The 27574-nt window shown below is 36.4% G+C and overlaps 2 protein-coding genes across 4 annotated transcripts; one reads left to right on the top strand and one right to left on the bottom strand.

Moving 5' to 3' along the window:
• The first annotated feature begins 109 nt into the window (after positions 1-109).
• LOC140946516 (glutaminase kidney isoform, mitochondrial-like) lies at positions 110-21680 on the top strand. 3 transcript variants are annotated; one of them, XM_073395646.1, is made up of 20 exons: positions 110-330; positions 3810-3885; positions 4588-4709; positions 5655-5784; positions 6851-6930; positions 9016-9112; positions 10627-10693; positions 11357-11415; positions 12414-12446; positions 12654-12712; positions 13729-13795; positions 14133-14183; positions 15414-15503; positions 15945-16031; positions 17341-17472; positions 17642-17737; positions 17943-18004; positions 18387-18463; positions 19551-19614; positions 20678-21680. In XM_073395646.1, exons 1-20 carry the CDS (start codon positions 185-187, stop codon positions 20778-20780), a joined length of 1698 nt encoding a protein of 565 aa, XP_073251747.1. In that variant the 5' UTR covers positions 110-184; the 3' UTR covers positions 20781-21680. The 3 variants fall into 3 exon arrangements, with proteins under 3 accessions (XP_073251747.1, XP_073251748.1, XP_073251749.1); XM_073395648.1 differs by lacking the exon at positions 4588-4709 and having other exon boundaries at positions 272-330; XM_073395647.1 differs by lacking the exons at positions 4588-4709; positions 5655-5784.
• A 754-nt stretch (positions 21681-22434) lies between these two features.
• LOC140946357 (small ribosomal subunit protein bS1m-like) lies at positions 22435-24668 on the bottom strand. Its single transcript, XM_073395461.1, has 2 exons — positions 24273-24668; positions 22435-22964 (listed from the first exon to the last, which is right to left on the bottom strand). Exons 1-2 carry the CDS (start codon positions 24581-24583, stop codon positions 22802-22804), a joined length of 474 nt encoding a protein of 157 aa, XP_073251562.1. The 5' UTR covers positions 24584-24668; the 3' UTR covers positions 22435-22801.
• Between the last annotated feature and the right edge of the window lie 2906 nt (positions 24669-27574).

Below are 27574 nucleotides of genomic sequence, written 5' to 3'. Positions count from 1 at the left end.
GATGGGGAGTGATGCATAGTTATGTTGTGTGACACATAGTTACATGTTACATGACGATGTTTTAAGCGGAATTGATTACCACACCTCCCGCAATCAATGAAAAATTGATGCCTGGTAGAAAATAGACACTTTTGTCGTGGTGCGGAGATCTTCGCAGTCGTTCATTGTGTGTGTTTTGTAAATAATGGCTATCTCTGTTCGTTTTTGTCTTCGAACTATAAATACAGATGGCAAACTACAGTCTCGACGGGTATTTAAAAAGTTGGAAAGTCTGTACAATTCATTCCTACAACAAAATTCGCCTTTCTGTACCACTGGAAGATTAGGCAGGTGAGTCCATTAAGACGCTTAAGTAATAATATTATTACAGTTTTCCATGGTCTGTACTCGTTAAATCGTTAAGGTTAGTGTAAAAGAGGAGCAGACATCAATTTTCCATGGTCTATTCCCTTATAAAGCATAGAAAGTCAAAGTGGTCTAAACTTTGCAGTCAAACTATTTTGGCTGCGGCTCGTGTCTCGTGTCCCCTTGAGTTTTTAACTTTTTTGACGTCATTCCTATGTTTTTTTTTAGAGAATAGAACATAAAAAATATATGTCTGTTTGTTTTAATACGATAACTTTTTTTTGGAAAAATATTGCACACGAGAGACAGGGAAAATTAAAACAAATTTAACCATCAGCACATTATTTTTTGTGATCATTATGGACCACTACGGCTCTCGGACAATCAGCACACAAGAAATTGCTCAGATATTGTAAAAAAATGTCTTGGTTTTGTGAAATCACGCCCACATTAGACTGTTTGGGCATAAATGCTATGATTATTGTTATTTGTTAAGCTACACCTTCACAATATATACCCCTTATATTTTGGTCAATCAGGTGGTTAAATGCAGTGGTATAGCCTGTGCTCTTTGCAGCCTTTGACTGAAGAAAGTTGTTTTCCAAGTAGTTCATGTAAAAGTAAAAATAAAGTACCAGCAGATACTCATAAGTGGTTGAAACATGTAACTCGCGTTCGATCCTTGTGAATATTCACTTTTACCATATTTGGAAACCTTAGTGACAGATATCAATTTGCAACAAAATGGCTGCCGTGCGATCACCATGCAGATGTTTTAAGACGAGAGTTCTGCATTTCAGGGTTAAAAATACACCGTTAAAAGACAAAAAATGGAAAGAGAAAGTTCAAAAGAATGCTCAGCTTTCTTTTTGTGGAGGAAGGGAAGCTTTTCATCAAGAAATCGTCCTTCAAGGAATTCATCCTTGTTTTCTTCATGACGGAGCGCATGGTCTCTTTTGAAATGCAACGAAGGCAGTGAAGTTTTTGCTGAATTTTCAGGTACATTTTGCACTCTATGGCCAAGACAATTATGTTTTTGAAAGGAAATTTATGTATTTTTAAATGTTTCATAGACGTTTTATAAATTTTTCTCTGGATGGATTTTGTGTTGAATTTTGCCATGTGCTCAGCTGATTTCACTTGCGTGAACGGATCCACGATCCAGATAGTGTTTTCCAAATTGCTTTAAAGGATTAACTTTTTGGATATTGAATAAAAATGTTCAAGAAATGGCTTCTCTGTCTATTGTTTTGAGTTTGTTCATTTATAAAATTAGCTCAAAACACGATCGTGCATCCAAGCTAAATTTAAACTTAAATGCTGCTCACATTCATTACATGCATCTCTTTTCGGTACACAGCTAATGAATTTTATTCGAAAATGTTTGTTACTGTTTATTCTACACTTTTAATGTAAGAATTTTAAAAACCTATTTGCAGTATAATTTTTCTGTGGAGAGGGTCAATGAGGTATCGTTTTTTGAGGTGACGACTTCAAGAAGTTGCAAGGACGTCAAAAGGTTTCATAATGTTACTTTTGGCCCGGGTGGAAAGGCAATAATATCCTGCTCAGTGTTTTGGTACGATCATTCCTGGTTTCAACCTTTGAAAACTTTCTTGGCTTTCGGGAGTTTTTCCCCCGTTTGTCGGCCATTTTTTTAAGCGGGCGTGGGAACCTGAAGTAAAATTACATCACATTGTTTATGAAGTTTGATTGGTCAGTTATCTCTTCTTCTCGTTCCAAATATGGTACTTTTGAAAATGAACAATCACGAACGTCGGACAGAGCAAACATATGAGAGTTACACGTTTCAACCCCTTATGAGTTTCTGGTACCAGTCAATTTCAAAACTGCCAATGCCCCCAACCCTACCCCATCCCTCTCCCTCCCCCCCCACCAAGCCAAAAAATTTCCCTGTATGTTCACTTGGCAGTTTAAATGGTCAAATGTCCCACTGAATAGCGCTTCAAAAAGTGTCAAATCCCTCACCCACCAGTGACAATGCAAAAGTTTTCCCATGCATTCAAACAACTGTTTATTCAAATGTAAATACAGTGAAATGTGATTAAGCACACACCTTCAGGACCTTCCCAAGGGTCCACTTATTAGAGGGTGTTCACTTGATAGAGGTTTGTGAAAATCGCACAATGTTTGTTAACGATTAATTTTCAACAGTTACTCCGTACTGTGATAAAGTTTCATATTGTTAAGGGAGCTAAGGAAGCTGTGCTGTACTTTGTGCAAGACTTTTAGGAGAACGTTTGACAGCTAAATGTATTGCTTTATCTTTATTAATCGACTACAGTGCGTATTTCAAGGAGATAATCCAATACTACTATTGTCAATTCAGTCCTGTGTCTGTTTAACAGAGATTTTCAACAAAAAAAAGGAATTAGCCAAATACAAGTTCTTTTAGTATCTGCACCCACTTAATAGAGGTGTCCGCTGAACAGGGGTTCGTTATAAAGGGAAATATAAGATGTTAATTTCAGGACCTTGCTTAATATCCGCTTACTAGAGCCTTGTTCGCTTAATTGGGGGTCTGCTTAATAGAGGATTCACTGTATTCTACTAATCACTACCAAAATATCTTAAGTCTCAGAAAGCTGTCTTAAAGAGGTTTAGTTCATTTCAGTAAAATTGTTCATTCCATTTTTATGGCATATCAGCTTTTATAGAAGGAACTGTTCTTTCCCTGCTGCAAAACTTGTAATTGCTGAATTCATTGTAGTTAATAAAAATATAGAAAGTCTAAAGATCTCATCATTTGCAATACAGTTGAAACTCTCCTTGTGACCACTATCATAAGCAACCAGCTCTAAAGAATACCTTTATGAAATCCCCTTTGAACTGTGACTCAAACTTTGTAAAAAAAGTGCCCGCGACCACCGATTGGGATTACCCAGCTGGACTTTTCCTTTGTTTTTAAGCTCTCATAAGCAACCACTCAGTCTTGATTCATATAAATCAATGAAACTGCACACTGCGCTAATGGTTCAAGTTGTTTAAGATCTTGTACAGTGCTGTGTTGTATTTGTAAAAGTTTACGGTCATTTCCATAGCGACCATTCTGCTTGTGTGGCAAAGACCACTCACAGAGCCTGTCGCCAACATGAACACCTCTTCAATTTGTATAGAGACACTCATTAATTTAAACATTATTTCTTTAATTGACAACCCTCTATTATTTTACCATGCAGTCACTTAGGACAAACCTCCAAGTTAAAGTGTTTGCCTTTGCAAAATGGTGACCGATTCTTTTGGTTTTTTAGGGAGACTTTTTTCCAAATTGAGTTGTCAGCTTCAAAATTTTTGGCACCATGGCGACTAAAATGGTTGCAACTTGGAGGGTTGTTAGGAGTTGAGCTCATTCTCAAAAGCAACCAGCTCTAGTTACGACCACTTTTTTGATTTTATGAGGTGGTCGCTTATAAGAGCTTTGACTGTATATATTGTTTTGACAGTGAATCACAAAGAGATGCAATATACCATGTTTTCAAGAATGAAGATGGCAAAGTACCAGTGGCCAGATTTATTGCAGTAAGGGAAAAATCAAAAATTGTTAATCAGTTATCAGTGATAATCATTCTAAGTATGTAAGTACGCAGTGCAGCCACATTTTAACTGTTTGGAGGTCTGGTTGGTTGTGAAGGTTGTCTATTGGTAGAATAGTAAATATTAATATCATGTACTGTGGCTTGATCGCCAGAGATCAAATTCTAAATCTTTCAACAAAAGCAAAGTTGGTGCTAGATCAACCTGTATACCAACGTGTTTAAATCTGAAGCTGGTAGACACTCTCTTCAGTACAGAGGGCCTCATATGCAAAAGTTTATAAAAGCAAAGTTACTGCACTTTTAAAAAACACATGAATTCTGAAGTTCAAAAGCTAACTGACAGTTGCGGTTTTTGGTGCCGTCTATCACCTTAGGAACAGAAGTTTGCTTCAATGATTTGTGATTGGTGGACCTTAATCCATTTGTGTGTTTCTCTGTTTCAGGGTTCATTGATTCTGATTGTATTTTTATTCTACTGTGATTGATGGTAGCAAAAAATGCGTTCATTTTGTAAAGGTGGCCTTTGAATTTCAGAGTTTGCATGTTTTTGAAAATCGCAGTAACTTCTCTGGAGTCTATTGGTATATTAAAATTAATAATCCAAATAATTTCTGGTGCCTTGAAAAAAATCTGATAAAAGTTTTCATCCATGAATTTAAGATAAATGAATATTATAATTATTTAGGCTTTAAAAGAAACTGGTTTGAGAGTGAGAGATCCAAGACTGAAGGAGACAATGAGCAAATTTGAACAGTATTTACAGCAAGAGAATTTTGAAGGATATGTTGACAAAGAGACATTCAGAAGGTAAATGCATTGTTTTGATCATGACACAGCCAAGGAAAACAACCAAAGGATGTAACTGAAGAAACATCACTATCCTGCTCTAGAGATAATTATGGAAATTGAAGTTTGCTCAATTCTTGGTGAAAGAAGCATATCCTTCTTTAATCTTTTATCAACATTATTGCCTGTAGTAAGCTAGATCTGGAAACGGGCAGTCAGTCTTGCACCTGAGTGCTCATAGCATTGACTACAAAGGTGAAAATACAAAAATTAAACACTTAGGTTTACAATTAATTAATTGCCACATTCAGTATAAAAATAACAATAAGTTACTTGAAAGTAATGTTCTCAGTGTCTTATAAGATCACAGTAAAGTGAAAGTTAGGGACTTGTCAGAAATTAGCAGGGGGGAGGGGGGTGGAAACAGAGGGAGGGTCACAACTTTTTGAGACTCAGAAAAGGGAGGGGTCATGAAAAATGGGCCGTTAAAAGGGGGAGGGTCTTGCAAATAATATGCCCGTGATCATGTAGAGGCTCACCCACAGAAGAAAAAGGAAGTTCTTTTTTTTGGTAAAAAAACTTGGGAGAAATAGGAGAGTCGAGTGATCAGCTGTCAAAATGAGAGTCGGACTCTTAATGCTGTCATCTAAAATGTACGTATGTAGCATTACAAAGAACAGATTAGAAATATATTTTGAGTTTTCATAATACTGACTCACCCAGGTGTATTGCAAGAACTAGATTTTATCATTTACACAAGAGGGGGATGGTGATGATATTTTAGGCCAAGCTCAAGGGGAGGGTTAGCAAATTTCACTCCCATTGCAGGGATGGGTCACCGCATTTCCGAACCCAAATTTAAAGTTCCCACCCCGCCCTCCCCCCTGCTAATTTCTGACAAGTCCCTTTAGTGTTTTATTGTTAATGATGTAATAACTCAGGATTGGTGATGTATCAAAATTTCAGATCCATTCAGGAAAATATAATGCTTATTGAGGGTGCCCTTCATGGGGATTTTGTGATTCCAGAGTTTGGTCAATTCACCAAGCATTTAGAGGAAATATATCACCACTGTAAAGAAAATGCTGAAGGGAAGGTTGGTATCACTGGAAAAAATAACAGATTCCCATTTTTGGATATTTTAGGGTATTTAAAGAATACCCACAAAAATCCCAAATTTGGAACAGTGAGAGAAGTCCCAATCAGGGAACTTGGTTGGGAATTCCCTGGTTGGGACTTGTCTCACTTTGCCAAATTTGGGATTTTTATGGGTATTCCGTAAATACCCTAAAATATCCAAAAATGGGAATCCGTTATTTTTTCCTGTGTATGAATGATCTGATGAAAATTAAGATGCATTCCTACTATCACACGAGCAACAGCCAGACATATGTCCACTCTGCAATGTGACACAGAGAGACAACTACAAGTTAAGACAGGCCAATCTTTTCATTTTATAATGGCTGGGATCTGACTAGATTTGAACTTGAAAGAGACTGATCTTATCATGATTGAAAACCTACACAAGATATTTGTCAGGCTGTATTATTATTTATGGGCAAGAGACAAAGATATATAGAAAAGAAATAAAATTATGTGACTTTCAATGCTTCTTTTCTCCATGCTGAACATTACGTACAGTGACACTGAAAAGTGTGATTTTTGCTTTGAAAGATCCCTTGTCACTTTTCTGTATTAAAGATCCCATGTTTTTTTCCTACATTATGTCATCTGCAAAGCAATTTTATCCCAAGTGCCAAATGTTTCAGTGGCCATTGAATCTCTGTAAGTACATGTATCCCAAGTGAACTGATCAGTTGGGTGTTAGAGCCATAGCTATCGGGGGGCAGCTACCCCCCCTCCCCCTGGACCTGTTAAGCCAGACAAAATAAATCCACTTTTTGGTTACAATGCTCCAGTTTAAACTGTCTTGCATAAATGAAACAGGCATGTATTCGTTGCGAATGGATGCAGCATAATTCTCACTGTTTTCACATCACCTTGACCCTCTATAAGCCAAACCAGAAACTTCTCTAGTAAGACAGTAACGTTGAAGCTGGTCCTGGCGGTATCCGTCTTAGAGAGAATGACTGTTCAGCTGAAAGTATTCATTTATCTTTTAAAGTTTTTATATTTTGTCTTTATTATCTTTCTGTTTTAAGGTGGCTGATTACATTCCTCAACTGGCAAAGTTTGACCCTAATCTGTGGGGCGTGGCAGTTTGTTCTGTTGATGGGCAGAGGTAAGCAAGGCCTGGTTCAAAATTAATGTTGCCTTTTAAATGTTCTGATCAGAATTTAATGCTAACAAGACGCTACGGAGCTAGCGTACACTTCGGCGTCGTGGTTGTGGAACTAATTAATTGTAAATGCAGAGGAATAGTAAGAAATCAAATATGGTAAGAGTAAGGTGTGAAATTATGGGATTTGTCAGGATTTTTTAAAAAGAGCAACATCCAAGAGGCCTACTTGCCAAAAACTAGCATTTCAGGACAAATTGTCTCCGCGATATTAGCCCAGTTATGCTCTGATGACTCCATACAAATCCTTCTAAAAAACAATTCTCTATTTTTCTTAGTCACGTCAGGCTTCAAAAACAGCATAGCAGTGTTCATGTACTGGTTAAAGATATGTAAGGCATGGGTAAGGAGTCAATTACGTTGAGCATGGAATTGGCTAAAACTCAAAGTCATGAGTTCAAATGTTTTGAGGATAATTATTCACTGACTATCAGCACACAGGGATGTCGGATTAACACAACAAAGTTTAACACCAAAGGAACATAGCCTTTACAGAGCTTTAAAACACAGCATCCGCCAACACAAGCTTGACTTGAACTTTGAGTAAAACTAAACAGCCTCTACCAATAATAACAAACTCTCACTTAAACTTCAGATATCTTACGGCTTCCGCGAACTTGTAAACACAGAACCTGAAAATCGACCTTCGCCACACTTGACTAAACACAGCAGTCTAGCTAGTGGGAAAAAACTTAGTTCGGCAAAAGAACTCGCTTGGAACTCGTATATCGTTTGACATAAGGTTCTAGAAAATACTAAACAGGCGAATAGTAGTAGCTTTTCGACATATTTTATGATTTCAGTAACTGATGCAAATCTGCTGACTCATGCTGAAATGTAAACATGCCCTAATTTTAATTCGTGGCTAATCCAAAATCGAGAAAGTCACACAACGCATGAAAGCAATTTTACTACTTAACACGCAACAAAGACAAAATGTCTTTGTGCAGCATTTTGTAACTTTAAATTCATCATAAAACAGTTCGAAAGGAGGGCTCACTCGTGAAATGTTTTTCAACACTCAAAGAGAAATTTCGTGTCTCTGCGCGGCCACGAAATATCCTCTATTTATTCCTCGAGTAATTAAAGACTAAACTCGAAGTGATCTCAAGATATCACGAAGTAGTCCGATCTCATTTCGTGAAACAGTTGAAACAAGCCGAAAAGTCACGAACTTGCACGCCCAATCTTGTCCCGAAATTAGTGCATCATTTCATAACTATTTTTCATATGCCAAACTACCTAGGGTCGCAGTAGCTCAATCGGCTAATCCCTCAACTTAGAGTCTCCTCTGATCTGACGGGTCACACAGGTGAGTCGGTTCAAACCCCGGGAAGGCCAAAATAGTAATTCTTTCTTCCTCAAAAAAAATAAATAATAAATCAAAGAAATCGAAGTGATCTCGAGATATCTCGAACTAATTTGGCTCTCACTTCGTCAAATAGCCGAATAGAGCCGAAAACCTACAGACTTTGCTTGCCAATCTTGTCAAAAAATTGCAACTTTGATACATTCCTGAGCGTCGCGAATCCTTTACTTCAAGCTCCGCCGAAGTAATGAGGAAAATATCTTCTTCCTGCTCATTTGCATTACTTTTAGAATGTTAAAAGATTCTTAAAGAAACTCCTAAAAAAAGAATCAGAAATTTGAAAACAAGAATGTTTTCTTAACATCATTATTTTTCTTTCTTACTAATTTTAGATATGGCCATATTTTTAGTTTTGTTCAAAGCCATGCCTCAAACTTTATTGATCATGAGTTGGTATACTAATAATAGTGCCACTTGCCCATCATAAAAATATTTTGGATATTTTTTATGGTAGAAAATTGACTTTATCAATTCATGATTGATGATTTTTTTTTTAAATTTCACTCCCTCCAACCCCCAACACAGTGCTAGCCCCACAGTTTCTTTTAAAACTAATCCCTTCATGCTGAATGTTTAACTCCCCTAGCAGTTGCTTTTAAATTTTAACATGATTAAAAACCATCCTCATACAATCTTTGCGACACTACATTCATTGTCAGATTTGCTATTGGAGACTACAAGGATCACTTCTGCCTTCAGTCTGTATCCAAATGCCTTCATTATCCTATTGTTTTAGAGGACCTGACCACAAAAGTAGTAAGTATGAGGAGAATCAGGGAAAAGAGTAATGAACTAAAGATGAGTTGCAGTCAAACCTCCCTTAAGTGGCCAAAAATGCAAAGAGTTATTGGTTGTTTAAGGGGGTGGTCACCTACGAAGGGTCAAAATGCAGGAGGTTTTTTATGAGGAGAAGTGCCGGGGGGGGGGGGGGGGGGGATACTTTAGGAATTTCTGGGTGGGGTTGTGCTGCTGGAACCCTGGAACCCTTAACCTATACCAGAGCTAGTTTCGCTGAATTTTGCTACCCTATACTAGAGTAAACTCCCCAAATCCCCCCTATCCTAGAGTAGCTGTTTTCCAGAAACTACTGAGGTCACTAGCACAGTCTAGCCAAAACAAAGCCTTATACCACAATCCTTAGTCTAGATAAAATCTACAACCAACTGATCAGTTTCCTGAAAAATGATACCCTATTCTAGACCCAAATGCTCCGATTTATATACCCTATCCTAGAGTAAACTGCTTGAAAACCATACCCTTCACAGCGGCACATACCTATATCGCCCATATATGGCAGTAACCCCCCTCCCCCCGAGCGTGGGAGAAGTCCAGACACATCTATTTTTGGAGAGAATGTATTACGTGCTATTTTTGGATCAATTTAGGTTTTTAGGAAACTGCCCACCTACCCTTTCCCTAAGTCAATTCAGTTTGCCCTAAGTGAGAAGTAAGGTTAGTGTTAATGTTAGCTTAGGGGAGGGGTAGGTGGGCAGTTTTCAAGAAACCTAGTAAATGTATTTTGTTTTTACGAGTTCTTTTCATACTGTCATACTCTGAGTAGTGTGGTACGTACAGCAAACACAATGGTCAGACCATTGTATCAGGTGTCCGCTTAGAAGAGGTTAAAACCATAATCCTAAAAAAGTGGTCACAGTGTGTTGTTACAAAAGGTGGTCCGGGAAAATTTTGGTGTTTTGAATGAGTGGTTGCTCATAGGAGGTGGTCGTTTCTAAAAGGTGTTCATGCATAGAGGTTTGACTCTATTTACTAAATACTGTTTGATAACAAAAACTGTAGGTAGCTCAAAACCTCAGGAAATTACCCAGCCTGTGAAATGACCAAGGTTCCTGCAAAGTTTTATGCAAATTAAACTTATTTGTTTGTCACCCAATGGCCAAAGTAAGTTGTCAGGTCAAGCTACTCGGTCTAAAACTTTCTTTCTCAGTAATAGCCAATGTAAAAAGTTCCTTAAAATTTCAAATGTCTTTTTGTAAAATCCGAGGAAATAAAATTAATAATACCACTCAAATGGTTGCTAAAGAGTCAAGAGTGGGAAAGGAGTGTGTTCCATAACACCACAGAATTTTGTCCTCAGATTTGAAAGGATGTGACAAATCATCCTGCCCTAACTTGGCTTGAGGATTGAAGTGATAGACTACTGCCACTTTTAAAAACAATTTTTAGTTTGTTTAATTATTTCTTTTAACATAAGTTTCATTAACATCAGGCTATCTATCTGAATTTCTCATGCTTCTTGTTTCCTCTAACAGGTTCACAAATATGTTGGACATGAGCCAAGTGGGCAAACATTCAACTACTTACACTTGAATAATAATGGTTAGTTTAATAATAAGTTACCATACATGTATTATACATAAAAACAAAATCATTATTAATTTTATCATCTCAACTTCCCCTAGTTAACCCTAAGTGCTTTTATTTTAAGAACTGCTTTGTAAATAGGCTGTGCACAAGGCTGTGCTCGAGGGAAAATTGAAGGGAGCCCAGTGCTCTGAAACTGTAAAATCTAGGTTGCCCAGCATATGATTTGTATGAAAAATCTGAGATTTGCTAGTCTCCCAAGGGCAAAAGTTAGGCGCCAGGGGCCACCGGGCTCTGCTAGAGCACAGCCCTGGTGCATATTATTATAACCTAGCACTGTATGAATATATGATTTGATTTATGAATTTCATTGAAACAGGGTTTTTGTTTACTTTTTTTTTCTTTTCTTTAATTTCTTATTCTTAGTTTTGTATCATTCTTCAGTATTTAATCTGTAACCTTGTTGCTTATGATATCCTTTTAATCAACTGAACAAAGGTTATTATTATCATTATTTTAATATTAAATGATATTATTATTAATCATTACATTATCTGACTTCTTTTGATCACCCTGAAGGTTGCAAACCTTTGGTTCTCCACTTTTTAATATTTGTCTACAAATAATAGTGTATGTTAAAAATTGAAAGAGTCCCCTGGTTTAAAATTCCTGTTGCAGATCGCCCTCACAATCCAATGTTAAATTCTGGTGCCCTTCTTCTGTGTGCACTTCAAAAGGTATTTAAGTATTATTGTATGTATTAAAAATATAAATTAATTTAAATCGACCTATATCAGCAGTGTAGATAAGAAGAGCTCATGACAAATCCAGACTGGAAAACTACTTGCTAGTCGCCCTCATAGTAACTCCTCGATAAAACAAAGGAACTTGGAAATATTGGCCTTTACAAAGAGAGAAGGGTAGAACCACAGGATAAACCTACTGGAACACAAAGATGCTTATACAAGTGGTAACTCATTCTGTGCTGATTGAGAAAGCAGCCAACATTTCGTCAAGCCACCCTTGGTCCCCACGCGTAATGACATCTGAGGAACAAAGAAATTCCATAATGATGTTGCATCACTACCCAGATCTAGGTAGTGTTTCTGATTGGTTGTGCCACATGGGAAATTTGCTTCAGCTAATCAGAAGTGCTACCCAGATCTGGGTAGTAATGCATCATCGGTATGGGATTTCTGTACTTGTTTCTAAGACGTCATTTTGCAGGAAAATCCGTGGTGCATCACAAAATGTCAACATATTTTCTCAGGCTACTATTGAGGTTGTCAATGTGAAACATTAGGGAACTTGAGCAAAGACATTATTGAGCGCAGTACATCAACCAGAAGTGAAGCCTTTTCTTTTTTAACGTGCATAAATGATGCCAAAATTTTACTGTCAAGTGTCCTTTCTCTTATAAAGAAGATTTGCTGAAAATTTAGGTAAAATCACTACCCAAGGATGCAAAAAGCCCACTTCTTTTTGACAGGCGTCGCTCAAAAACATCTTTACTTAAGTTCCCTATTCACTCTAACGTTTTTGAAAGCAATAACAGAGTTCTCACTAAAGGCCAAGGGGAAAGCAGAGACCACAGAACTTTTAAACCAAAGTAGTGCATGTTGTACTAATTTTGCTTTTAGCAGGTTGATGTACTAAAGATTCTTTTAACATAGCCCAAATTTAGTTCTGATGTTGACCTCACAGCCTCTTGTACCTCCAAAAATTATTCTTTCAGCCTGAATGGCCATTAGCAGACAGATGTGATTATGTAAGTATTATGAATAATTATGTATTAAATTATTATTATTTTTTTAAAAATTAAATTAAGATTTTTTGCTCAGTAATAGACAGTAATATTTTAATAAACAGTCAGGCTGTACTGTAACTGAGCAAAAAATGTTAATTATTAATTAATATTACAGGTATTAAACAGAGCAAATCAAAGTTTTTAATTCTCTGAAAATTTCTCGTACAGGTTCAGAATAAATTCAAACAGACAGCTGGAGGAGAATATGTTGGATTTAGTAACGCTACGTGAGTTTGTTGACACCAGTTCGTTAATTTCTAGATATCTCCAGGATCAGAACCAGAGGGTGGAGGGAAGTGGGGTACTCAACAAAGTTTTGTATTGGTGAGGCTTGCCCCAAGGTCCAATCCCTTACGACATTAAACACCATTTTTGACAGAAAAGGTACCCCTTTTTGTATACGTTCTACAATGACAAGTGGTGCTCTTTCACATTACTTAGATTACAGCCTTACCTCCCTTTTGACTGCGGTACATTCACTATTTTTAAAATATGAATAAACATATAATAAATCACATAAAAATAAAATATCAAATCAAATCAAATCAAAATCCACATCAAATAAAAATCTTGAAAATTAAAAATAAAATAAATCACAGACCAGGATGTTTTTTTACAGACTGAAAATGACAGATTTCCCTACCCTTTCATATGCTTCAGCTAATGATATTCCTACCCTTTCATACACCTGAAGCCTGAAAAGGTTCCCCTTTTGGAAGGGGCCTTCCCTTATAGCCCATTATAGGGAGAAGCCCACCAGAATAAGGGTAAGAGTGACAGTTATAGAATCAGAAGGTTTCTGTTTGCTTCTAATACTGAAGCAACAAAAGTCTCTGTCATTTACAATAAAAAATGATTTTAATTCTGAAAACTTAAGATTTTGGGAGTCATGTCAGAAGTGCACATGAGGTAAAAGAATAAAACTGGGTCACAATAGCCTTCCAAACACATTTTGATTGGTTTAGTTCTTCCAGTTTTGCTTGCGACTCCAATACATTCAGGTCATCTTTAATTTTCAACAACAGAGCCAGGAAGAATTAGGTGGAACACTCAATCCTGTTTTCACTTTTATATTTTTCAGTATGCTGGGCTCTTATTATTATTATTCTGACTCCATGTGGCTCTGTCTGAAGTGGAAATCATCCTTTGACATTACAATTATGCCACATTTTGTCCGAGAGATTTGATTATAGCAGCATGTAACAGCAATACTGAATTTTATAAAATGAATTCTTGATTTCAGCTTCCTTTCTGAACGAGAAACTGCTGATAGAAACTATGCCCTGGGCTATTACATGAATGCTCATAAGGTGAAATTTAAATATATTATATTATATATTAAACTTCTAAATGCAGATCTAATATTACAGTGTACCTATTGTTTAATTTTTCCAAAAGTATGATCAAATAAAATGACGTGTAATTATTGTATTATCGATCTGTATCGGCTCTACAATATGGCTTAATTGCCTTTGGCTCGCAATATTGTAAATGCCAAGATCTTCCTCTTATATTTTATACATGCATAGCCTTTTTTAGTTCAATGCACTGCAAAGCTTTGCCTTAAGCCACTTGAAGTTTTGCAATTGATATGTAATAATTATAATATTATTATAATACACTATTATATTCTGTTCACCCTAACAGGCTTTTCCACCAAATACAAATCTGAAGGAAACTTTTGAACTGTATTTTCACGTGAGTCATATTTCATTTTAATTTTTTGTTGTAAAGAATTCATTTTAAGTTAACTACAGTGAAACCTGTATTAAGCGGACACCCTCGGGGAATGCTGTAGTGTCCGCTTAATACAGGGTGTCCGCCTAATGCAGGTTTCGATATATAACGTCATATGAGGTGTCAAATGCCATTCAAATGAACAGTGGAAGTGTTTATAATACTCCCAGATACTATGACGATAGACGTTTGCATTAATTTCTTTATCTTTATCAAAGTGAACCAATTGATCACAGTACCATAAACATGGTTGCAACTCAAATTTGAAGAAATCAGATGAGTGAAACAAGCTCTCTACAAACAAAACGAAATAGAAAACAATCCTGTACTGTGAAACTAATCAAATAAGTTCGTCAAGTCACGTTTTTTAATGTAAAAATCGAAAAATTTGCGGGTGGCAATTCAAGGCAATCTTTCGCATTTCCGGTGTCTGGCATGTTGGGTGGCGGAATTTAATTACAAGTGTCTGTTTAATACAGGTTGGCAACAATAAAAATGGCCCTTCATAGGTACTTTTTAGGTGTCCGCGTCCGTTTAATAGAGGTGTCCGCTTAATAAAGGTTTCATTTAAAGTAAATAAGGGAAATAAATTTGGGGAGTTCGGTTACTGTCCGCTTAATAGAGAGTGTCCACTTGATACGATGTCCTCTTAATACAGGTTTCACTTACATGTTAACTATAACATTTGACATTTATTTACTACTTTGAGGGGAGATGTGTCCCAAAGAGGGTATCTAATAGGCAGGGCTCGGGGCTTGACTGTTTTTACATTTTTGTCAGTTCCTGGTTTCTCTGGCTAGTCTCGGCTGAAATATTCAACTATTTTTTTTTTACATGTAGTTAGTTTCCCAGAAAATGAAACCCTAAGCTTATTCTAGACCCAAACTTGCCGATTTCTATACCCTATAGACTCTCAGACTAAACTGATTGAAAACCATACCCTTCACTGTGGCATGTATACCTATTTAGCCCATATAAGGTAGTACCCCTCCCAGCCTGCTTTCTCTCTCCTCAGCCCAAGGGTACTGTTTGTGCTACAGTTCTCCGGATAACCTACTGCACATACTATCTAGGAGCTTGATGGAACAGGCTATCACATTTTGTGTCAGCAAACGTAACTTCAGTAGAAATTATTGTAGATTACAATATTTTGAGATTTTTCACTGAAGTATATCATATTTTACTCTTAAGACTTGTTCAATAGAGACAAACTGTGATGCTGGAAGTGTTATGGCTGCAACTTTGGCAAATGGAGGAATTTGTCCACTGACTGGTCAAAAGGTCATACCGTAATAATGGCAACAATGTTTTATTTGTTCATGACTGGTTACGTTTGCCTAAAGTCAGTCACCTCATCAATATTCTACTGAAAAAAAAAAACAGGAATCAAAGGAAGTTGCAGTACAAGTTCTTAAAGAATCACTGATTCTTTGAGATGCTAATTAAAAGTATTCCCTACTTGGGTGTATGATAAGTATGAATGACTCTTCCAACAGTTACTCTTTTTCACAACCTTTCTTAAGTGAACGTGAGTTAGTTAGTTAGCTCAGTGATGCCACTAGCATGAACAAAATGCTGCTGGCAAGACTCTTGCATAATAAACATTTCTAAGGATTTTACAAAACTATGTTGAAATTTTTGTTACTAGTTTTTTACTTTAATTTGGCAACTATTGGAAATGAAAAGGTGACCAATATTACTTTGTCTTTTACATCTTTTCAGGTGTTCAGTACAAGAACTGTTCAACACACTTTGTCTTTAATGCATTCTTGTGGAATGTATGATTACTCAGGACAGTTTGCTTTTCACGTAAGTTTATTATCATCATCATTATTGTTGCTATTGTTGTTGTTATCGTGGTTATATTTCTCCAACTGATCCGGCCCCTACATTTCTTCAAAGCATTAATTGGGAGAAATTATTTGTAAAAAGATCAAAGCATTTTCCCCTTTAGTTAATTGGTTACTGTTTCATTAATTTTCACATCCTTTTCTCTTGATTATGATTGTATTGATATTGTTAAGAGAAATTTATGTTGGACATTCTTAGACTGTGCCAGTCTTGCTCTATGCAAGCAGTGGCTTTATTAACACTAGACATTGACCGTTTACACCCCAATGTATTGCACACAAATTCTCCAGTTGAGACCATTCTCCATACATTTCCCACAACGAATAAGGTGGAAGAAATTTTTTAACAATCAAAGCACTTTCCTCTCTATCAGAGGGGAAATGATCACCAGAGTCTGGTGATCATTTTATTAATTCTCCTACCATTTCTCTTGATTATTTATTGATTCAGTAAGGAGAAAATTGATGGCAGACACCTGTAGGACTTTGAGAGAGGGTTATAAGGGCAATGCTTTTTGGAAGTCACCACTTAATGCCTTTACCCATTCACTAAATGCTCCTGTAGAGTTACAAAGAAGAAGATATCAAACAATAATCAGTGAACACTGAGTCTGGGGATCATTTTGTTGAGTCTCCTAACCATTTCTCTTGATTATGTATTGATTCAGCAAGGAGGATATATATATTTCCCTTTTTGGTCAATTTTGTGCTTAGGTCATTACTCAGTGCCTTTACTCTATAAGTAGAAAATGTTGCAGTAGAGTTATGAAGAAGTTATCAAACAAATTTTATCAGGGAACACTTCAAAATCATATTAGTTTTTTTGGGTGATTTGTGCAGGCATTAGCATTAAAACTTGAAAAAGCTGGCCCAATTTTTTCAAGCTTCAATCCATGTCTATCCTTGCCACCCGTAGAAACAGATGACAGGAAACAATTTCAGTGCCCAAATGTAGTCTTTAATACATAACAAACCATTTTTTGGGAATTAAATTGTTCATCAGACGACGTAAATTGTATTTTAGCTTTTAGCCAAGAGTGACCAATTTTCTCCCAACAAAATCAATACATAATCAAGGGAAACTGTTGTGAGAATTAATAAAATAATCACCTGATAGGAATAGCTTTGATATACAAACAAATTCTCTTAACCAGTTCTTCAAGGAAATGTATGGGGATCAGTCTGGAGAATTTGTATTTGGATATTGGGCTCCTTTATAAAGACCTTATTCAAAACTTAGCTGCTGAATGTCCTTTCTACTCTCGTAGGTGGGCTTACCAGCCAAATCAGGAGTGAGTGGTGCGATTTTGATTGTTGTTCCTAAAGTGTGTGGCATGATGATCTGGTCACCTCCACTTGATCCACTAGGTAACAGTGTCAGAGGAATGCAATTTTGTAAGGTACTTTAAAAAAAATGGTTTGTATTTCATGACCAAAATACAATGAATCAATACAATGTTGATGTTTAGTCTTGAGTTAAAATTTAACAAAAACACAGCTGAATTTATGCCACAAATTATTTTCTTGGCCAAAACTAAATAATTATTATACTGTTGCCATCTTTGACAGGAACTTGTAAAGGTGTTTAATTTTCACAAGTATGATTTGAAGGGTGCTATATCAGGTAGAAAAATTGATCCTCGCTGGAAACGCGCAGAGGTCCAGGTGAGAGTAAATACTTATTGATGGTTTATAGGTTCAGGTTGTTCCATTTCTTTTATATTCATCACTTTGTTTCTGTCACATTAAAATAAGGCCACCGTACTTTGTGCTCTTATAATAGATATTTATTATCAACATAGATAAATATAAGACAAATATTAGAGTCTATAATTTATAAAAGCATTTGGTACAACATTTTTTTTACAAGGGAGAAAAAGTTGTTTCCCTGTTCTATGCAGCAAGCAATGGAGATGTGACAGCTTTAAGAAGGTGTGTATACGAAATTTGCCACTGAAAATTGTTAAGAATGATTTATGCATAATCATCTATAATGTATATTTGATTTCTAAGTTCAGGTACGTAAGCTCAGTGTTTAGTAAGATCCATAACTATTAAGTGTAATATTATCCCACTAGCAATGCAAGCTCAAGTTCATAGCCAAGTTTGGGATCCTTAACAAACTTGTTTAATTCATAGTTGTGGCCTCATCGCATGCAGAGTATAGTGATCAAAATTAGTTTTTCCTTAACTTTTCTATGGTTTGCCTTTGTGTCAACGTTGATTTTTGGTGGACACTAGACTCTTACTAATGCTTGTGCTTCGGCTTGCGTTATATTTATAATATATATTATCAAACCTTCCAATATTTCAGGTATTATTTATCTGGTAAGGACATGACACAACAGAATTATGATGGACGGACAGCTTTACATGTTGCAGCAGCTCAAGGTAAGAAAACTTTCTAAGGTTTAAAGAGTTGGAAATTTGAAAAGTAGTTTGAGATTAGACATTAAGATTGTGAGAGACATTTTTCTTGTGTTCATCAATTTTCGATCTTCTTTGTTTCTCTACCAATATTGAAAGCAGAAGAGACTAAAAATTCTGAAACAAGCCTGCAACAGCCCTAGCATACACTGTAGACAAAACTAAACCTCTATCTGATAAAGTCCGTCTGAGAACCTGTGCCAAAAACTTTCCTCTGTTTTCCAACTTGTGTGCCAGTCATTGTTAATTTGCCAATTAAATTGAGGGGAAAATTGAGACGTATTTTTGTTAACTTGTTTAGTCTGTTAGAGCCCAGAACAAGGATCCCTCACCCGAACTGGGCATTGACCTTTTTTAGCTTAATTGAGAGTGATTTCTTTCAAAATGGCGAGATCAAGCAATTATTTATTTAGCCACTTTTGAAAAAGGATCTGCGTGTATGAACATGATAAACGTAATCTGTAAATATTAAGAAAAATCTCAATGAAAAAACTCAGAACAGACAAGATCAACTCGAGAGCTGATATAATACTAACTAAATAAATAAAAATAACCAAATAATTAATAATTAAATGACCTATAATTTACCAGCTGACTTCAGGCTTACACACAAAAGTTGAGGGCTGTCACTAAGATTTCAAGTTCCCGGGTAAATACAACATGTAGGCAGGGAATCAAACAGCTAGGGATTTCTTTTGTTGAAAGTAGCTGGGGGCCACACGTTCTTAGTAGCCGGGGGAAAGGCCCCCACCTCTTAATGACAGCCCTGAAAGTTACTTCCTCAGTCCCCTTTCCCTTTGTTAACCTGCCCGTTCATCTATTTGTGTTTGGTTTGTCACTCACTGCACATTGATAATAAGAATAAGTAATCTATTTATTTTAAAAGAATTGTCTGTGATGAAATCACATCTTGAAAAATTAAAATTCCTAAAGACTCTGTTAATAATGATTCACGTTCCTTCCTGGCTTAACACATCACTATCACCAACAAGAAATACATGTCGCTGCTTTTACATGTTATATTTTGATCTATCTCCTTTTGGGCTACAAGGTCATGACAGAGTGGTCAGATTTCTGCTTGAGCAGTGCAATGTTCCAGTTGATCCAAAAGACAGGTAACTGTAATGTTTGTAAACTAAATTCTTTTTAGGTTAGTCCATTCTTGGCCAATATTAAGGATTGCATACATTGTAAAACAGCAATAATATTATGATTCATTCAAAATATTTCTCTGTTTCTGTTGGCCTAAATTGTCATAACCACAGCAACCTTTGACCAAATTTGAAAGATTGATATGAGTCACTTTTACTGTTCATTGTTAAGAAAAAGGGACAGCAGAGTGCTCGGTTAGCTCTGCTGTGTTAGCTGGAGAAAATGGCGGAAAAGTTCACATTTTTTTTGAAGCAGTAATAGCTGTTATGAATTAAATCGGTTGCCAATTGCAGTGTGTACTCTAAGTGTCCCCTTTACAGAATTTCTCATGGTGATATTTGACTTTTCTTTACACCGAATCAATCTATATATTTAAATGCTTGTAACCCATGTTAAAGAGAAAATGGAGCAACCCATTTTCAATGCATCAATAAAGTTGAATTGTTAGAAAACTTAGTAATGAGATCACCAGAGCCGTGAACTGACGACAATAATACCCAAGCCACAGCCTAAAACTATTAGTTGCAGAACTGTAATAGCTGAACAGCAAAAATACCACTTAACGGATTACAACTGCGATTTGAAAACAAACCTTGTTATGCTGAATTTACCAAGTTGTGATGATGGGAACTTTATGTCAATCAATGTATTAATATGTTTCAGTGAAGGTGGAAATATTTTGAATGAATTATTAAACAATATTAATTTTGGATTTGGCTTTCACATGAAATAAGGAATTTATTAGTTTATAATGCGTGGGAGATCTACATGATTTTTATATACAATGTACTCAATGTCTTCTCATTAGCTAATAAAGAGCTTATGGTTAAATTTTGGAAATCAGGACAACCTTTCGATTTGTTAGTTATCAGCTAGCACATTCATTTGAACAAGCTGGAACAAGCAGCTTGAAAAAAATTCTGAGATTTTTTAATTACACATTAGATAAAAAGAAACCTCACACAGTATTAGGAGACTGCAGGGTCAAAAAAATTTGTTTATTCTGTTATCAATTAATTATTACAGATGGGGTTCCACACCACTTGATGAAGCAACAAGGTTTAATTACCAGTCCTGTGCAGACTTGATAAGACACCATCTTCAATTACAAGGAAAAGTGATTGCTTGATTGAAAAATAAATCAATATTTAAAAGTCCTAACAATAGCCTTTTAATGAAACTAGGGTGTGCCACCAGTTAACAAGGCCAAATGCATAATTTTATGGTCTGTTGCCGTTGGTAGCCGTGTTAACAGGGTTCCACTCAATTATTATTTTATCCCCTACAGAATACAATCTCTCTCTGTTTAAAGAAAAAGAACTATAAATGGAATGCAGAATTTGTAAATATTACCAGTATTTACTATAATAGTAACAATAGCAATAAACTTTGTTCAATTGATGAAGAACACTGTACAAAACAAGGAATGTGGAAGAAAAAGAAAACGAAATTAAAATAATGTTACATACATTGTGTTATTCTTGCCAAGATGAAATATTTAAAGCAAAGTCTATTATTGCAAAGCATTTCTTAAAGTTCTCAGTATTGAAAACTACAGGAAATTGAGATGACCCTTCTCACAAGCCTGTACATGTGAGTAGAGTCCTCTACGGTCAGCAAGGCAAATAAATGTGTGGTGTTTGTCCTTAACTGTCTTAATAACTGACAATAACAAATTATTATAGAATTCTATTGCTGAGCCAAATTATTTATAGCAGACGCTATTTACAAAGCAGTTATTAAAGTGCACAGGAAATTGAGGCGACTCTTTTTATAAGCCTGTGAGAGTCTATCACAAGCCTGTGAGATGAGTCCTTCACTGTCAACAAGGTGGTGTTTGTCATTGAGTCATCTGTCTTTATCTTTACTACAAAAATGACACATTATAATAACATTTTATTTAAGTCTGTTTGATTTGCTTGCCACTGAAAAATCACAGTATTTTGCTGAACCTCATCCAACAATTGTCAAATACAGTAGAACCCCAGTTTAGTAACTCGAACTCTACAGGGAAACAAATAACAGTTCGAGTTATTGGGGTTGATTGAAAAATTCAATTTGCCCTGTTAAAAAATGATAGTTTGGATTTCTCAGCACTTCAGTGTCTGGTACAGTGTAAATTTGACTTCTTTCATCAGAAATGGAAACATGATTATAACATGTTTTATGATAAAACATGATCTGTTCGTTTCACCAATGAAAATCAAATTGCTTTAGTCCTGCTTTATTGTTAGTTATAGTCTTTTTACCCTTATACATCAAGAATAGCCAATGGGATAGCATCCGAGTGGAGTTACAAGAACCAGACCTGAGTTATTGGGGTAACTTTTTGTGTCTTTTTTAACAAGGGAAAGGAACGTCAGTTCAATTTAATAGGGAATTTGAGTTATCTGAGTTCGAGTTAACCAAGTAAAAATGACTGTCAAGTGGGGTGAAATCCAAGGGAAATTGGACTTAGTTCGGGTTAGCAGGGGAGTTTGAGTCATTGGTATTCTAATGTGTCAGTTTTAAAGCATAATAACCTTACTTTCAGAATGCACCTTCTCCATGCCTATGGTACTAATAAGGAGAATTTGATTACTAGTCAACAATCTTTTCACAGGAATGTCACTAAGACTTAGATTTGCCGGGTAAATACAGCAAGTAGGCGGGGAATAAAACAGCTAGGGATTTTTTTTGGTTCCATTTTTCTATGAAAGTAGACGAGGGCCATCATGTTCATAGTAGTCAGGCGAAATCCCCAGCCCCCGCCTGTTAATGACAGCCCTGTTTTCGCGTGCTGATCATTTCGTCTTTCTCATGTCGTCTGTGCTTGATTGAGCAGTGTTAGCATAGAAACTGAAAGTTGGTCACTCTTACAGATTATTATTAAGGGTTAACCACAGTTGTTTCATGACAGTCCCATATTCATCTTCTGAGCAATGCTTGCAATATGCCAGTTGGAATTTTTTGTCCTTGCTGTATTCAGTCCCACTCATTTGTAAGATAAATGATATAGTGCGACCAGTGCACTTCACAAAACAGATAGGCTGCTTATCCAGGTCGCCAGAAAGAAGGATAGGAACATAAAATTCTTCCCAATTATGGTACCAAGCCAGTAAGGTAAATTCCAGATTGGTTTTCATGAAGTTAACAAAACACTTCACTTGGCTAATCCCTTTCTAACACTCTGTATGTTCTATCAGGATTTAACTTTCCTTCAAGATTGGCATCTGCTTCACACAATGTCACTCTCCTATTTTGTCCTAAGAAGTGTCCTGTGGTCTCTAATGCCTTCAGCTTAATCTTGACAAGATCATTAACCTTGTAGTGACTGTAAACAAGTTAAAAGAGTTTGTTAATGATCCCCAGGTTATAAAAATATATTTTTATTACTTCTTGATAATGTAAAAATAACAAATTTAAAAAGCAGAAAGTTTCAGAAACACTCCAGGTGGGATTGGAAACATCTAACTCTCCAGTCTACAAGTGAGGCCCTCTTGGGGGGGGGGGGGGGGGGGGTACTCATGTCCCTAGTCTGAATGTCAAATAATTTTTTTATGGTTATTTCACGTTTTGAGCAGTAGGCCATGTTCCCGTGAGTATTTAACCCATCATTTTGTCTTTTGTCGAGATTTCATTTTAGTCTTGTTTTGCTATTTCAAGCCTATGTAGCCTCTCGGAATTTTACCACAACAGGCCCTCACAAGTGGATGTTCCTATCATGCAGCTATTGGAGACTGTGCGGTGGGCAGGGTTTTGTTTCTGTGGGTTTGGACATATGAACTGTATTACACAGTCACACAGCTGTTGCTGGTTTCAATTCCTTGTGGAACTTAGAATTTTTTTTCCTGTTTCCTTGTTGATAATTCTAATCGATGTGATTTTCTAATTATTTGGTATAATAATGATATTAACAGTAGTTGAAGTGGTACCTAGAATTAAGTCTGTGAGTGATGTTTGATTAGCTGATAAATTCTCCTTCCAATTTGCTTTTCATATGCTTATTACTTAAGGGCATAATGTGTCATTAGATAAGGAGACAGTATTATCTATATTTCACATACCTCTTTAATTTTATTATCGTTCATTTATCATAAAAAGGGACTTTAGCTGCTGGATTTTGCATGATATGCAACTGTGTACCACTACTCATAGTGATTTTGTTCATATTCATTGTTTTCTTGAAAATTTATATCAGCATACATACTGCAATTTTAGCTCACTGCAAGTCAATATTGTAAACATAAAGAAAAATTGCTGCTGTGGATAAGAAAAGTTCCTTTATTTACTCAATTTAGTGCCCAGAATGCCAAATGCTGGGAATTCTATTTTAGTGCTTCAAAATTTCAAAATGTCTAGGCCTGGGGTAACACACCTTCAGAGCCCCCCACCCCCCAAAAGATTGCTGCCCGAGAAATTTTCTCAGTGGGTCAATACAAGGAAAGAGGTTCTTTTGTAGGGAATTATCTTCTAAAATGTCAATCTTTGAAGGGCGAAAAAACAAGAATAAATTTCTGAAGGGATAAAAGGAGTGTTACATTCATAAACATAGGGATCGGTGGTGAAATTTAGCTTACACTTTTTTAAATGAAGAGTATGCTGAAAATCGTCAAAGAGTTACTAGATTTACTACACTTACCTTCCTTTCTCTTTACCCCGGGTAAAGACCGCGTGAAATTTCCATCCAAAATCTACGTACAAATCTGTCTTATCGTCGTCACGTTCCACAATGTGAGTAATTCTCCCTGCCACAAGTTTTCCCTGAGGTCTTCCTAACTTCACAAAGTTAGAATTACGAAACATTTCATCAAAACTTTCCTCATCCGCACTGCCTGGAGCACGAAAATACGTTCTCACTCCCGCAGTCGATGCAAACGCCACATTTTTCCCAAACAAGAGTGAAAAATTCCGGACCGTTTTCGTAAGACGCAAGCCGCAAAACGCGGCCATATTGAATTTAGAAGGCGCGGGTACCAAGGGCTGTACTACACAGGCAACCCAGTAAATCGGTCTCAAGGGCCAGAACACAAAAGCTGTTTACGATGGTCAACAAGAGAGATGTGCCGCCCAGTTTTCCAAATCCTGATCCTATTTCAGACCAAAAAATGTTATTTTTCACACCCGTTTTCAGACCTGGCCTCTAAACCTCTAAAATCCACTCCTGTTTTCAGACACATAGATATATGGCTTATAAGGGAGTACCCTCCCACCCCTCCACGCCTGGTCCTTTTCCCTGTATATTTATCTTACCTCTGCCAGAGTTTGTTCTTTGTTAAACTTTACGAAGTTTCTACCTCTAAAATTTAGGGTTTATATAGCAGCTCTCTTAACCTTAAAATTGGTTAGCAGCTCTTAAGCCCCGTGCAAACGGACGCAACATTGTTGGATGTTTCATGTTGCGTTCGTTTGGACACCATGTTGCATGATGTTTTGAAACTGTTTTGAAACTGTTCTAGAGAAAAAGATTAAGCTTCCAACTTAAAGATAATCATATGTTAATAAGCAAGATATGGGCTACGCATTATAATTAAGACAAACAGTATTATCCACAAGCATGCAAATAAAAACAGAGCTTCTGAGTAGAGGAAAAGAAAAAAGGGATGTGAGGGAGACAGAAGCAAGAAGTCCAAACTCTAAAACTGAGAGAGGGACAGAAAGGACTTGATTTTATCTTAGCTATGAGAAATAGTAAGTTTTGAATTCAAATAGGCCATTTGCTTGATCGCGTCATTTTACTACTTCGACCAGAATCCTTCAGGTTTTTGCTTTCTTGTGCAAATTAGCTATGTTGTTATTTAAACCTTGCTAGGATTACCAAATTTAAATGTGAAAGAAAAAAACGATAAGAATTCTGGTCATAGTAGTAAAATGACGCCATCGTGCTGTTAAGCCCAATGAATGTGACTGTTGCATTCCTCGGCGTCTTGGAACCTCTTCGCGCGCAAGTACGCTCTGACTGGACTAGCCCTCCTGAGCCGTACGTCATTCAATATTTTCAACTATTTACATCATCGACTGAATACTCAAGGGAGAAGGAAGAAAAACGAGGAGCTGTGCAAAATTCCAAAGCTTGTAAATAGCGTAGCAAATGCAAAGTTGGGAGGGAAGCAAAGTCAAGGAGGATCCCAGAACCGGCAACGACGATCTGGATTCAGTTTGTATGTTAGTTCTTAATTTTCTTTATAAAAAGAAAGAAACTACTTTTGTGAACCAAGAGAGCTTAACATGGAAGATAATTCTTCTTGAACACTTTCCAAATGCTAATTGGTTTCAGCATTTTCAGCCAAGAGCTTGTTGGCAGGCTTTTCAAAACTTACCTTCAACTTATAATTAGCTTACGAGCATACTTGCAAATATCTCTAAAGAGAAAATGAATCACAATGCTTGTGTGACATGCTGTGTTTGCACGGTGTAAGCTGACATATAAAGTAACATAAGTAACATTAAAGTTTTTTGTTTAAATATAAATTCGCGGCAGATAACTGACATGGTTGCTACAGGTCAGGAAATGATCAGGGAAAAAATATTCTTTAACGTCAGGGAAAACTCAGGAAATTTTACTTCGAGTCAGGGAAAATTAAAGTCTTTGAAAGAAGTCAGGAAAACGGGAAATTTCAAGAGTACATTTGTACATTTTACGGACATGAATCGTGTTGAATTGGTAGAATATTGTTGATCACTGTTTATGAAATTGAACAACAAGCTGATATTGGGTTTTCAAGAAAATCAATCCTTTTTCTGCACGTGATTTGCTAAAAAGAATAAATAAATAAATGGGTAAGGGGGATGGCTGTGAGCGGAACGTTGAGTCCAATATCAGCACAAATTGTGCAATTGTTAATTCAGTTGGTCAGGGAAATTTTACATTTATTTTCAGTAAAAAGTCAGGGAAAAGTCAGGGAATTTCAGAAACCTCTGGCTGTGGCAACCAAGTAACATTCCCTTCACAACATAATTCTTGACAAATATTCAGCGTTATTCAATAACTGATATTTTTATGTATTCAAAATACCGTATTTCGCCTTTTCTGACTGGTTCAATTCCCCGGCTAATTCCCGGCTAATAGGCCCTTTGCAGTTAGCCATTCACGTGGTACAAAGCCGCCATGCTGGAGAGCAAAAGTCGCACTGGGAAAAGACAAACAGAAGGCATACAAATATTTAAAATGGTAATTTCCTTTGTCTCAGTTGTCACAGTGCGACTTTACTCTCCAGCATGGCGGTTTTGTACTACGTGAATGGCTAGCTGCAGCAGCCGGCGTTGACCAAATTTGGAAGATGCGATGTGATGCCCTTCGTGAGAGGATTTAGAAGGCTTAAGGTGGCTCCGTAATTAATACCAGAGCATTTTGCTGTGACAAATTTTCCGTCATAACTTTTTCGATTTTAACGCGATGGCTGCGAAACTTTGCAAAGAACAACAGATATCATCCGGCAATAATACAAAATATTCCGATTTCATTGATGGTAAATATTTCTTGAGAAATTAGCGCTTAAAAGGACCCTAATGTTCAAAGAAAATCGCGTCTAGTAAAAAATTTTGCTGATGTTTTTTACTGAAATTTCTAGTATCGGCTTCATTGATATAATAAATATGCCAGAGGAATTTCAGAAAAATCGTTGGAGCAGAAGTCCGTAACTAAAAGTCGCTCAAAATTCAGCTGTGAAAATGTTTTGGAATTTCAAAAATAAATTACTATCAGGTAGAAGGAGACACCAGTTTGAACTTTCGGGACAAGTAAATTCAGCGTTTGCTAATTCTTAAAACAAAAGCCGATTGCCTATCGTGCTATTCTTTAAAAGGTACTTTTTAGTTTTAGAAGCACTATAAATTTCTCCAAACCTTGCTCTGAAGTAGAATTACTTGTTCTTCGACAGTTTTAAAATATCCCTTGGCAGTTTTGGTTCAAACTCCTGCTGCATACATTTTGATGTATTGCAA

This window comes from Porites lutea, chromosome 8 (genome assembly GCF_958299795.1).
Source record: "Porites lutea chromosome 8, jaPorLute2.1, whole genome shotgun sequence".
Classification (NCBI taxonomy): domain Eukaryota; kingdom Metazoa; phylum Cnidaria; class Anthozoa; order Scleractinia; family Poritidae; genus Porites; species Porites lutea.
Note: the sequence above shows the minus strand (reverse complement) of the source record. Positions and strands in the feature narration are given on the sequence as shown.

What these genes read in the sequence shown, in the direction of transcription:
- LOC140946516 (XM_073395646.1), top strand. Translation starts at nt 185, where the DNA reads ATGGCTATCTCTGTTCGTTTTTGTCTTCGAACTATAAATACAGATGGC. An exon ending in CAGTGGCCAGATTTATTGCA is followed by an intron (nt 3,886 to 4,587) that starts GTAAGGGAAAAA and finishes ATAATTATTTAG; the next exon opens with GCTTTAAAAGAAACTGGTTT. An exon ending in GAGGAATGCAATTTTGTAAG is followed by an intron (nt 17,473 to 17,641) that starts GTACTTTAAAAA and finishes CATCTTTGACAG; the next exon opens with GAACTTGTAAAGGTGTTTAA.
- LOC140946357 (XM_073395461.1), bottom strand. Translation starts at nt 24,583, where the DNA reads ATGGCCGCGTTTTGCGGCTTGCGTCTTACGAAAACGGTCCGGAATTTT. An exon ending in CGGGGTAAAGAGAAAGGAAG is followed by an intron (nt 22,965 to 24,272) that starts GTAAGTGTAGTA and finishes ACTTGTTTACAG; the next exon opens with TCACTACAAGGTTAATGATC.